This window comes from Zootoca vivipara, chromosome 7, assembly GCF_963506605.1.
Source record: "Zootoca vivipara chromosome 7, rZooViv1.1, whole genome shotgun sequence".
NCBI lineage: Eukaryota > Metazoa > Chordata > Lepidosauria > Squamata > Lacertidae > Zootoca > Zootoca vivipara.
This window is the reverse complement of record NC_083282.1, coordinates 94,777,974-94,791,464: the sequence shown is the minus strand read 5'-3', so window position 1 is coordinate 94,791,464 and position 13,491 is coordinate 94,777,974. Positions and strand designations below refer to the sequence as shown.

At 48.6% G+C, this 13,491-nt stretch overlaps 1 protein-coding gene across 1 annotated transcript; it reads left to right on the top strand.

Annotated features, from left to right (window-relative positions):
- Positions 1–3,605: 3,605 nt before the first annotated feature.
- Positions 3,606–12,862, top strand: LOC118088391 (actinia tenebrosa protease inhibitors). Its single transcript, XM_060277421.1, has 8 exons — positions 3,606–3,844; positions 5,699–5,866; positions 7,158–7,301; positions 8,941–9,096; positions 10,439–10,576; positions 10,699–10,881; positions 12,328–12,495; positions 12,651–12,862. The coding sequence occupies exons 1-8, from the start codon at positions 3,670–3,672 to the stop codon at positions 12,674–12,676; spliced, it is 1,158 nt and encodes a 385-aa protein (XP_060133404.1). The 5' UTR covers positions 3,606–3,669; the 3' UTR covers positions 12,677–12,862.
- The last annotated feature ends 629 nt before the right edge of the window (positions 12,863–13,491 follow it).

Here is a 13,491-nt window from a genome sequence, read left to right as displayed (position 1 = left end):
ACACTTGGAGCTTCCCTTTGTATCAGATTGGCCTTTGTAGGGACACCAGTGCCTGGAAGAGGTCCTGGGCTTCATAGTTCTTCTCGTGTTTTTTATTAATATCCAAGGAGGAGGAGGCTGTTCCCCCCCCCCCAGTGGCTCTGTTCTCCCTCCACTGTCAGAGGCACCAGGTCCCTGAATGCCAGTTGCTGGGGATCCCATGTGGGGAGACTCACTGCTGCTTCTGGTTTTCGCTTTAGAAAAATTCTTTATTACTACTACTATTATTTTAAAACTTATCCAAAATTGTGCAAAATGCAGTGTCGTTAAACAGGATCTAATGACATGATCCGCATATGATTAGAGATCAATGTTATATAAATACAGACATATCAAACCAAAATATGTAGATAAACCACAGGTGTGTGAGTGCATGGAAGGTAGCAACTAAAACTATATTTGCCATGCAAATAATGGTTAGGGAACACAAGGTTACAAAACAAGGAGCCTTTTATACTAAAGGAGATTATGCACTCAAAGTCATTGTAGCTCCCCACTAGGCAATCCCATTGCCCCCAGGGGGTAGCAACACAGGAATTTGTGGACATCCCATGAAGCTGAATGCTGCAAGATTCAGGACAGATGAAATGAAGTCCTTCTTCGTGAAGCACATTGGACTCATCCAGACTTAAGCTTGTCCTGCTGCCTTTCCCCAGGGAAAACTTGCTCTTTAGCTGTGAATCGGCACAAACATCAACCCGGTTGTCCTGGTGTTTCTCTGGAACAGAGAGAGAATGTGCTTGAGCCATCGAACTAGGACTTGTCGTTTGAGAATCAGAGAGATCTTTGTATGTGTGCTTTGTCTGTGTAATCTGCTCTTTCAAGAACTACTAGTCCCATAATTCTTTGTGCAGATGTAGGTGGGGGAAAAACACATAGAACTGATGGCAAGGCGGTATTGTTCTCAGCGATGGTTATAGGATTTACAACACTGAGTTAATGGAGCCAGCTAGTTTCCTGTTGCTGCCGAGGATACAGCCTGAAATAATGGATTCAAATGACAAGGAGGGAGATTCTGGTGAATACAGTTAAGAGCTGTTTGAGAGTGGGATGGACTCCCTTGGAGGGTGGTGGACTCTCCTTCATGGGAGGTTGGAAGCAGAGGTTGGGTGGCCCTATGTCAAGGAGCCCTTAGCTGTGATCCTGGCATTGCAGGGGGTTGTACTAGATGGCCCTTGGGTTCCCTTCCAGAGCCACAATTCTATGATCCTGAGAATAATCTCTACTTCACAGTATCCTCCAGAACTTACTGAAATATTTCCTTGTGAAATATTGCATCTCAAACAACAACTACCCCTGTCAGGGTTTCTTGTGACTACTCTTGAGTAACGACCGTCCACATGCTTGTCTTTCAGACGTTTTTATTGGTGCACATTATTTACAGTGTAATGGATTGCTCATCTCATGTCTACCCGCTCGAGTCAGATTCCTGCACTAAACTCTTCCGCGTTTTTGCCCAGCATAAAAGCCTCGGAACTGAGAAGCGCCTCCCCTTCCTTCTCTTTCTCAGTTCCAGCGTCAGAGGTACTGGTCTTCTGTCTGCCCTACTCCTGTCCACTCTTTCCACCTCTCTCTCTTCCTGCCTATGGAGCAGGGGCTCTCTGGTGCTGCCAGAGCCCTGGCACTCCTTCTCCGCTTTCTGACTCACCTCTTCAGACCCCTCGCTCTCATGACTGCTTGGAGACGGGCTGCTTCTGATGAAGGGGGGGGTTCTCTGTAATCCCTCCCCCTTACAACCCCAAAACAACTTTTGGAAAAGATTATGAACTTTCTCCTGATCCATTTCTCTCTCTCTCTCTCTCTCTCTCTCACACACACACACACACTGGCCCCTTGGAACAGAAGGATGCAGTTTATTGCATCAAGATTCCATTTTTCTTTCAACGCACACTAGGGCACCTCTGATTTGGTCTAAGATGACACCAAACATTGCATGATCATAGCCAATCAGGGATGAAGCATGATAATGCCAGGAAGCCAATTCAAAGTGAGATGAATGCCTCCATTGTCACCCTCAGCAAGTGCTTGTCGAACGGCTGCAGAATATTACGGCAGAGACATGTTCCACCTGTGCTCATGCATCCTCATCTTTAGTGCCCTTGGAAATTGCATGCAATATTTCTTCTGCAGTGCATCACAGTTCCAATGCGCCATAATGGACACACACACTTCTGGCTCTGCATCAGAGAGACAAAGTGTTCCATGTGCATGATAAGATCCCTATCGGTTGCACGTAACACCCGAGTGCCTTTGCGATTTTATCCATAAAACAATGCAAGTTCTAGAACAATGGGGGACACCTCAGGCCCTGGAGATCTTCACTTGGAGCAGAAATGCTGCAGGATTGCTGTGGATTCTGGGTGGATTATTTTAATGGCCATTTCCTGCTCTCTCTTTTTTAATCCAGCTGATGCAGAATTCTGCTCTGGAACCTCTGCACTAAGCCACTTTTAGAGTCATTCATCGCAGGCTCCCTAAAACAGATCCCACACCTGCTTTGTGGAATGGACACAAAATTTAACCTGCTGAAATATCAGCTTCATTTCCTTATTTATGCCATAAAAATGTACACATTTTTTAGACATGCATAGATGTGTATAGACAGGTACCGAGCACACAAATTAGAACCACAGAAATGTAGAGTTGGAAGGGACCCCAAGGGTCATCTAATGAGGAATCACAGCTGAAGAATCCCTGACAGGTGACCATCCAACCTCTGCTTTAAAAATCTCCAAGGGAATAGGACTTCTGTGTAACAGACACCAGATAAATAAAGGAAAGTGTGGATATCTCTAGTGCAGAGGTCACAGAACTTTGCCCTCTGAGGGGGTCTTTTCTGACTTGCTCTAGCTAAAATGAGCTTGAGACATCCTCACCACGGAAAGGGCAGGGCCCTTTGAGACTCTCCCAGTATGTGATCAAGGACAAGAGGTCTAGGCAATTCTTGAGAAATATTGAGCATATTGGTCGATTCTCCTTCATTGGAGGTTTTGAAGCAGAGATTGGATGGCCACCTGTCATGAATGCTTTAGTTGAGATTCCTGCATTGCAGGGGGTTGGACTACTAGAATCATAGAATCATAGAGTTGGAAGGGACCACAAGGGCCATCCAGATTACCCTCGGGGTCCCTTCCAATCCTAAGATTCTATGACTCTATGCCAGGCATCCCCAAACTTTGGCCCTCCAGATGTTTTGGACTACAATTCCCATCATCCCTGACCACTAGTTCTGTTAGCTAGGGATCATGGGAGTTGTAGGCCAAAACATCTGGAGGGCCAAAGTTTGGGGATGCCTGCTCTATGCTCTCTCAGCCTATCTCACCTTAGAGATGCCCCAGAACTGCGTTTCCACTATGCAGCCACCCCAAGGCTTCGTGGACAGAGAAGTCATTCCACAGAGAGCCTTTTGCCAGTTCCTGGCTCTGCCCCTCCTTGCATCCTGCCTGGGAACGGAGGAGACCATAAATCTGCAAAATGCCCTCCTCCATCCCCATCAGACTAAACCTTTCCCTGGGCAGCAGCTGCTGCCAAATCCCTGTCCTGTCCCTCTCCCTCTCTGGAACATTTCAGCCTCTCTCCGGATCCCCTCCCTGAAGCTCCATTGTTCAGGACTGGGCCGGGCTTCCTTGCATGAAGCCACCTGCCATCCAGGTGAGGTCAGAGTATAATAAGGTGCTTCTGCCTGAGCCGTGGAGAGAGCGCACTCCTGGATCCACCATGCACCATCCTTCCAGCCTCTTCCTCCTGGCGGGGACCCTTCTGCTCTTGCACCAGCTCCCTCTTGCACCTGCCAAGCACGTTTGGGGTGAGTGGTGCCTCCCCTTTCCCCTCAGGGCCCTCTTCTCTTTCAAACAGCCCTTCCAAGTGTCCCCCAAATTTGCCCAGGGCTGACCCCCTGTTAACATGCCTGGTCTCTCCTCATTATTAGCCTGGCCTTTTCTCGCCACGTTTTTGTGATTTTACCAACCAACTATGTTAATAAGTCAATTTTGATCCTTTGTTGGAGGGCCCCTAAAAGGCACGGGGCTGATAAGTCAGTGCCTACTCTGCCTATTTGGTAATCTGGCACAGCTTTCCTTGGATTGTGGCCACCAGCCTTCCTTCCCCTTTTGCAGCAGGGAAAAAAGAAAGGCTAATGCAATGCTAGTCTTCATCAACAGAGGTCTGGTGTCCAGATGAAGGAAAGTAAAAGTACTGTACCACCCTTTTCTGCCTTGGCCGGACCCCCACCTACAGCACTGTGTCCAGTTCTAGGTGCCACAATTTAAGAAGGAAGTGGACAAGCTGGAACATGTGCAACTGAGATGATCAAGGGTCTGCAAACCAAACCTTCTGAGGAACAGTTGAGGGAGCTGGGTATGGTTAGCCTGGAGAAGAGGAGACTGACAGGAGACTGATCCCAGAGCAACCTTCAAATATCTGAAGGGATGCCAGATGGAAGATGGAGAAGGCTTCAGAGGGTAGGCTCTGAACATTAAGAAGAACTTCTGACAGTAAGAGATGTTTGACAGTGGGATGGACAACCTCAGAAGGTGGCCGGCTTCAACTTTTGCCAGGTCAAAAATGAGCCACACAACTAACTCTGGGTGTTCATTGGCTTTAGGAGCACAGGAGGCTGCTCTGCCTGTCAGTCCATGGAATCACAGAACTGTAGAGTTAGAAGGGACCTCTAGACCTCTAGTCCAACCCCCTGCAATGCAGGAATCTCAGCTAAAACATCCATGACAGATGGCCATCTAACCTCTGCTTAAAAACCTCCTCCCGAGGGAGACCATACCACTGTCAAACAGCTCTTACTGTCAGAAACTTCTTCCTGATGTTTCGTCGGAATCTCCCTTCTCCACTGCCCTGAGTGGCCAGTGCCTTTCTAGGGTGTCAGGCAGCTAATTGTCCAGTCTTTCATTGAGACATGTTGTTGCATTGTGAAATATTCAGAAGTCTCTTGTGAAAGCAAAGCAACTGCATTTCTGGTGGCATTTGAGTCTGTTGAGGTGGCCAAGTGAAAAGGGAGGCACCTCCAACCCTGATGGAGAAAGTGGGGCTTCAGCAGGCGACAACTCTTTAAGGCGCAACTTAAAGTACCCCCACTCCTGCACTTCTGACTTCCCTCCAAGAACCTCATGCATGTGTCTCCCTGCAGCTTCATCTGGGGGCTTGATCCTCACTGGGACAAAATGCCACCAAAGCCTGTTTTGAATGGCAGATAAGGTGGTGCTACCTGCTGGGCTTTTGTGGTAAGACTGGAGAAATGCTTTCAGCCCAATCTTAGAATCAGAATTGTAGAGTTGGCGGGAATCCCAGTCCATCTCCCTGCAGTGCAGGAATCACAGCTGGAGAATTCCTGACCAGTGACCATCCAACCCCAGTTTAAAAACCTCCAAAAAAAAGCCTTCTTATAAAGTCCAGTCCACCGTTCAACAGTTCCTACTGTCAGAAAGTTATTCCTAATGTTTAGCCAGGCTCTCCTTTCTTGTAGTCTTGTAGTCCATTGATTCAGGTCCTCCCCTCTGCAGCAGCAGAAAGCAAGATGTGCTTGTGGGGCTGCCTTCAGAGGACTTTGCAAGCCTCTTGCTAGTGTTGCTCCTTCAAAATCAGAGGTTTTGGGCTCTAAATTCTGTATATTGTTTTCAATTTTGTTGCATCTCTTCTTGCCCCACAGATATCTGCAGACTTCCTCCTCAGAGAGGCAACTGTATGGCCCTGTTCATTCGCTGGTACTACAACCCGAGGGTCGGGAGGTGCCTGGTTTTTGTCTATGGGGGCTGCTTAGGGAATGCCAACAACTTCCACAGTCGCAGCGCCTGTGAACACCGGTGTAGTCGCCCAGGTAAGACCCCGAGGCAAATGCTCAGGTGGAGGTGGAGGGAGGAGCCAAAGATTTGCAGCCAAAATTATTGGAATTAGAGGAGCTGTGAGAATAAGAGGGCTGGACCAAGAAGAGAGGTCCTCTTGTAGATCAGGAACATAGCTGTCAAGTTTTCCCTTTTCTCGTGAGGAAGCCTATTCAGCATAAGGGAATTTCCCCTAAAAATGGGGAGAACTTGAGAGCTATGATCAGGAACGGGTAAAGAATCAGGAAGCAGAGAGCAGGAATATTTGGAGGGATGTAGAAAGTGGGGTCCCCAAGGATTGGCATTGGGACCTGAACTTGTTGACGTGTTCATAAATGGCCTAGAGTTAGGGGGGAACAGTGAGTTGGCTGATGGTACTTTCAGAGTTAAGAAGCAATTGTGAAGAGCTCCAGAATGACCTCTCCAAACTGAGTGAAGAGTCAAGTGATTCACATTTAAGACCGCTCCAAAATTGCAATTGCACATAGATGTTCATGGGGTCTGAACAGGTAGTGACTGACCAGGAGTAGGACCTAGAGGACATAGCAAATAACTCAGTTAAGGGTCTTGACTCATTGTGCAGCAGCTACAAAATGGCAGATTCCATCCTAGGGATCGCTAGGAAATGATTTGGAAATAAAATATTAAACATCATTATGCTGTTCATCGTGGCTCCCATCCAACGCCAGAGGTGTTTCCTTGCAAGTAAAGAAAGTAAGCTTTTATCACAACAGTCCCATGCTACAAACTCAGCAGCTACGAAACAGCAGAAAGAGCAGAGGAAATGCAACAATAACCCCAAGAGCTTTCTCCTCCTCCCCACCAAGCTTTAAGGGGAGGTGGAGAGGGCTCGGCTACTCATGAGAAATCCTTGTCTCCATGAGGCAAGCTCTTTTCCAAGGCGGCGGGGGGGGGGGGGGGAGGAGGGGAGAGAGTCTCCTTCCTATTCTTGATCTATCACCTCTCCCTGAAAGGAAGCCCTTCTTACATTTTGAAAATTAAAGATTCAGGAATGCCAGGAGGAAGGTCAACAGGAAGGTCACTCAGTGCTGGCTGCAGAAGTCCCTGGCCCAGAGAGAGAGAGAGACGATGGCCACACAGTGCATTGGGTGGAAATAAAATGATGGCAGGGAAAGTAACTGAAGCCAACAAGTGCTCTGAGACGTTTTGGGTTACTTATCGTAAATCAGTCCACATAGTTTGCTTGTTAGGAAGGGGGGTGTAATTTGCCGGGGGGGGGGGTGTCATACCAGCGAAGGAGTCAGCCTGCCCCATGTTCTCTTCCAGCAACAGTCAAGCCTGGCACGTGTCCTGCTCGGGTTGAAAGTGATGTGAGGTGTGGCCAGCTCTGCTTCAATGATGCCAGCTGCCCAGGGAACGAGCGCTGCTGCCAGACCATCTGTGGGCGAGAGTGCCGGCTCCCTTCCGAAGGTAAGGGCAAGGGAGGACCCTCAGACAGCAGATGCCAGGAGAGAAGAAGACCAGCACCCAACTCATGGGCTTCCATTTCTGCCCCAGAGGCTCCATGGACCCTCTCATCTTGTGCCAGGGATGGGGAAAGTCTGGCCTTTGGGATGTTGCCAATGGCCAGGGATGGGGGGAGTGGAGTCTAAAAAGATATGGAGGGTTAGAGTTGTCCCCCACATCCTTGCGTTGTACAGTTCTTTGTACTCCCAAAGTCACACTCCTTCATTGTCTCCTGAGACAGAGAGATGCCGGCCAACAAATATTCTGTTCCTGGAAGTGCCTAAAAGGGGCTTAACTAATTTCTGAAATTTCACATGTATGCTCTGAACTGGCAGTGATAGACCAGGAATTCCATTCTAGGGATCATTAGGAAAGGAAGAGGGGAAAAAACTGCCAGTATCTTAATGCCGTTATACTTACTTACTTATTTCTGAACTCCTCATAGGTTTGTTTATTTCAAAGGATTTGGGCTTTTTTTATTGGAGGGGGGTGTTTTGTGACCACATTTGGAGTACTGTGTACAGTTCTGGTTGCCTCGCCTCAAAAAGGATATTGCAGAATTGGGGGGGGGGAATGTTCAGAAAACGGAGACCAAATAATCAAGGGAACAAACGATTTCTCAGTATTACCTACACTGACCGACAGTGGCTGTCCAGGATTTCAGGCAGCGAGTCTCTCCCAGTCCTACTGGAGATGCCAGGGGCTGAACCCGGGACCACCTGTTTGCAAGGGGATGGAGGAACTCCCCTGTGATGAAAGGCTGCCATGCTTGAGATTTCTTAGTTTAGAGAAAGGGCAAGTGAGAGACATAATGATAGAAGTTTATATAATTATGTATGGCATGGAGAAAGTGGAGAAAGAAAAGCTTTCCCCCCTCCCAGTCTCATAACACTAGAACTGATGGATGTCCAATGAAACTCAGTGTCGGAAGATTAGGGACAGAAAAAAGAAAGGCCTTCTTCATGCAACATGTGGCTAAACTATGGAACTCCCTCCCACAGAAGCAGTGGTGGCCAGTGGCGGAGCTTCATGCTCCGGCACCGGGGGTGGGGCTGGCACCCGTTATGGGGGTGGGGCGCGCCTCCCGGAGGGGCGGGGCATGCATTCCGGGGGCGGGGGCGTGCCTCCCGGAGGGGCGTGACACACGTTCCGGGGTCAGGGCGGGTGTTTTGGGAGTGGGGCGGGCGCCCACGGTGGCGCCCCTTGGAGCCTGCCGCTTGGGGCGGACCGCCCTCACCGCCCCTATCTTCCTACACCCCTGGTGGTGGCCACTGCATTGCATGCCTTTAAATAAGGATTAGGCAAATTTAAGGAGGAGAGGGCTACTAGCCCTGATGACTATTCTCCGCCTCCGCAACTGGAGGGAGAAATATTTCTGAATCCCAGTTGCTAGAAACCACAAGAGGGGAGAGGGCTCTTGTGCAGGTTGGCATCTTGTTGGGCACGGTGAAAGCAGAATGCTGCTCTGATCCAGCAGCTTCTTCTTGTATGTTCTGAGTGTCATCATGGCACATCCGTCATATACGATCTGCCCAAAGGTTCTCCGTGGCCTTTGCAGAATCTCCTTCTGCCTTCCCACCTGCTGCTCCCTCTTCATCCCCAGCCATCCACGGATACTGCCCAAGGACGCAACATCGCCTGGACCGCCCCTGCACGACCAGCTGCACAACCGACTTGGACTGTGACTTCGGTCTCCGCATCCCAAGGAGGAAGTGCTGCAGATACGGATGCCACCAGCTGTGTGTAAAGGCTGAGGAAGGTACGGCTTTTCCAGCGAGGCCCGAGAACAGCTGGGCGATGAGTGGGAACTGGGAACCCAATCAGGATGAAAGAAAAAAGTGACTGGTTGCCACTCCCTGACTCTCCACTCCCATGGGTGCCAATGGAGATTCAGTCTGCATTTAAAGACAAAGCAACCTAATTCACACTTGCTGAACTAAGACACGAGCCGAAATGCAGCTCTCCTGAAGTTCACAATGGTCTGGATTTTGTGGTGCAACTCTGCAACAGAAAATTCTTTACCAAAAGGAGAAGGGTGCAAAACAGTGGTGAAAATAATGTATAAAACTGCACTATATCAGGGGAAATTTCTTGCAAACATTGGCAGCATTGCATACTCCCGTTTTCATGAACTGTTGTGCAAAGTTGATAGGGAAATGGAGAGAATGTTCAAGGTAAAGGAGAAATAAGTTTGGAAAGGAGAAACTCACACTGACAGATTGCTTCATCCTTCAGTATAAAGGTGTGTTATGGTTAAGGGCAGGGAAGAAACGAGATTCCACTCACACTTAAAATCAAGCCTCTTTCCTTCATGCTTTCAAAAAAAATATGCCAACTGAAACACAGCCATCCTTCAAAATTCACACAGCTTCGTATTTTGCAATACAGTTCTCCAACCAAGGAATGTGAACAAAAATGCATATGACAGGGTAAAGTGTGCATTAAAAAAGCATATGTTTGTGAAAATAACATACAGAAATGTGTTGTATTGAGGAAAATATTCTTTGCAAAAGCATGTATATTAAGCATTCCAGGCCTGAGATGTGTGTGAGAGAGGGGGGACTACATTTCCACCATCCTGATTTCAGAACCCTTATTCTTGCAAAAATGCTAGGTCTTGTCTGTGTTTGCAGCTCTGAAAGTCCATTGAGATCATCAGGAGGAAGAGAGCCTGTCCTGGCAGCTGGTGGGAGGAGGGAGCAGAGCCTGTTATGGAGAGACCCAGACTCTCCATCGCGCTTCCTCAGAAAAGTATGGCTGGTTGTAGAGCCTCCTTGGTCAGTGGCAGTGTGCTTCTGCATACCAGCTGTTGGGAACAGAGGGTTGTTGCCCTCAGGTCCTGCTTGTGGGCTTCTCCAATGGGGCATCTGATTGGGCACCATGAGAACAGGAAGCTGGACTAGATGGGCTCTTGGCCGGATCCTACCACAGAGCTCCTCCTATGTTCTTGACTAGGCTCATGTCTCACTGGCACAGGGCACCAAAAAAGGCCCTCCTCATAGAATCACGCAACTGTAGAGTTGGAGGACCATCTAGTCCACCCCCCTGTGATTCGGGAAGCACAGCTAAGCTAGTTCTCCTCTCCAACTCTTTTCTTCCAGAGCACCCTGGCGTGTGTCCCAAAAGGGAACGGGTGTACACCTTTGCCCCCTGCAATGACACCTGCAGAGACGACCGAGACTGCCCCCTCACCCAGAAGTGCTGCTTCACTGGGTGCAGCCGGGGCTGCCTGGACTCAGGTACTGGCAAAGCCTCTGGCCACACCCCTTTCCCCACACCCCGCTTCTCCTCTTGGGGTACCTTGGCAGAAGCACAGAGCTAGTCAGTCCACGCCCCAAACCTTCCCTTCTTCTTCCTACAGTCCGTAGTGATCGGTGCCAGTTGCCTTCTGATCCTGGACCGTGCTACGCCAACATGCCACGATACTACTACGACCCATCGCGGAAGAGGTGCATCCGGTTCATCTATGGCGGCTGCAGGGGCAACAGCAACAGGTTCAAAACCAAGAAGGCATGCAAGAAGGCCTGCGGGAAAATCAGCCCAGGTACAGTACATGCCTTTCATGCCCTGCCAAAACCTCCTTGAAAGGGAGCCAGAGAAGGCGGTCACAGGCCACATGTCAGAGGGACACAATTGTGCTCAAAGAGGCTTATTAAAGGGCAGATCCACACTATGCATTTAAAGCATCTCTTCAATGACTCCCCCCAAAGCATCCTGGGAACTTCAGCTTTCCTCCACAGAGCTATCTTTTCCAGTCCCCTTAAGAAACTACAGTTCCCAGGATTTTGGGGGGGGGGGGAGTCACATGCTTTAAATGTGCACCGAGTATGCTTTTCGGAAAATTGTTTGTTTCTTTAGCCAAAGCCATTGCAAAACAAAATACATAAAACAGAATGAAATACATTAAACAGAACCGTGTAAACACTGGACAGTAAAAATACTTATTAAAACCAGATGTTCTGTCATATAAGGGTCTGCTCCCCTGAAGAATTTAACCTACCATTCCCACAATTTTTGTCCTTAGCTCTAAGGGCAAAACAAGCCACTTTTTCAGAGGTGTTAGGGGGGCCTGTCCTCTAATAAAACGTTAAATCTGATACCCAATCAATGGCTCAACTGGGAGATTTAAATCTTTGAACAAGGTTGCTCTTCAGTCTCTATAGACTGAGCAAACCAGGAAATTGTAGGGTAAGTCTTCAGGCACATGACCAAGCTCTCCATTCAGAAGGAAGCTGGAGATACTGTCCTTCAACTATGGCAGTGTGTGGGGGGCTGGAAGCGTGGGGCTGGAAAGGCTTTTCTCCATTTGACAAACAGACTTGCATGACTTTCTCCCGCTCTTCTGTTTAGGTCCAGTTCCTGTTCTTACATGTGTATTTATTAAATTTTTATACCGCGCTGTATCCGCAAGTCTCAAGGCGGTTCATAACGTAAAACCACAACATAAAAACACAAAATAGATAATAGAAAGAAAAGCAAGAACAACCCGACTCCCCAACACATTGTAAAAGGTCAATGGATGTCAATCAACCCAAGGCCTGCTTAAAGAGGAACATTTTTGCCGGATGCCTAAATGTATAATGAAGGCGCCAGGCAAACTTCCCTGGGGAGAGCATTCCATAGACGGGGAGCCACCGCAGAGAAGGCCCGTTCTTGTGCTGCCACCCTACAAACCTCTTGAGGAGGAGGCACACAAAAAAGGGCCTCAGAAGATGATCTCAGGGTCTGGGTAGGTTCATATGGGGAGAGGCAGCCTTTTGCCTCCCATTGATGTATGATGTATGCACCGCCGGCACACAAAGTTCTGAACTCGAGGTAACTCTTCCAGGTTAGCGGAGTTTGTAACCTGAAGCATTTGTAGCCTGAGGTGTTTGTAACTCAAGGTATCTCTCTCTCTCTCTCTCTCTCTCTCTCTCTCTCTCTATATATATATATATATATATATATATATATATATCCACCACCACTTTTCCTACTTCCACCGCACCAGAGGTTTGCAAGCTGCCCAGCGAGACCGGTCCATGCCGGGCTTACTCAGAATTCTTCTACTACAATTCAACTCTTTCCTCCTGCGAGAAGTTTGTTTATGGTGGTTGCAGAGGGAATGACAATCGGTTTTACACAAAACTGGAGTGCAAAATGGTCTGCAGAACGTCAGGTAAATCAGGCAAAAAACAAAGAGGATCTATCCTTGGGAAACATCCAGGAGGTGGGGTTTCCATCATCTGCCCTGCTGGCCGTGGACTCTTGTGTGTCAGTTCAAGGCGGGAGTCTTCTTCCTGCCCTTTAACTGTGTCTCTTTCCTTTCCACAGCAAACTCCACCACAACATCTGATTGAGTCATTCATTGACATAGTTCCTTGTCTGCAAGATTCTCCAGCCTGACCCCCCCCCCAAAGTCCAAGGGAGAGACACCAACCTGGTCCTCTGTCCTGGGGCCCTCGCCTCCCTCCCCCCCTCCACCTTCAGGGAGGCTGGCGGGGTCAACTCTGCTCTCCAAAAATAAAGACATGACTTTAGCTGCATCCTCTGTATCCGGTTCTTGAGTTAACATACAAGTCTGACCGCTGGATCAGACCAAAGGCTTACATAAGAACATAACGTAGGAGCATGAGGTGAATTGGCTGGATCAGGCCAATGGCCCCTCTAGTCCAGCATCCTGTTCTCACAGTGGCCAACCAGACACCCCAATGGGAAACCAGCAAGCAGGATTCAAGCATGAGAGCAATTCTCTCCCCCCCCCCCTGTGGTTTACAGCAACTGGGATTCAGAAGCATCTCTGCCTCTGATTATGGGGATAGTAGCTATCAATAGCCCTCTCTTCCTCCAGGAATTTATTCAATTATTTTTTAATGCCATCCAAGTTGGTCACCATCGCAGGTTGCAGCTCTGTGCATTGATGCCTCACTAGTTTGTCCTGCATTTTACACTTCCTATATCCCTGCTAAATTGAGAGAATTTTTCCAAATCAAAATTACAAAATTTGTGGATGTGCCATTTTCGGCAGCCGCCCATTTTATATTTTAGCAGGTTTTCCTGCTACAAAGATCCCAAGGATCTCTTCCGCCCCCACCTGGTGCCCTCTTGACGCTTGGAACTGCAACTCCCCTCAGCCCCCAGTCAGCGCTGTTGGAGGGGAGAAGCTGGCGGAAGT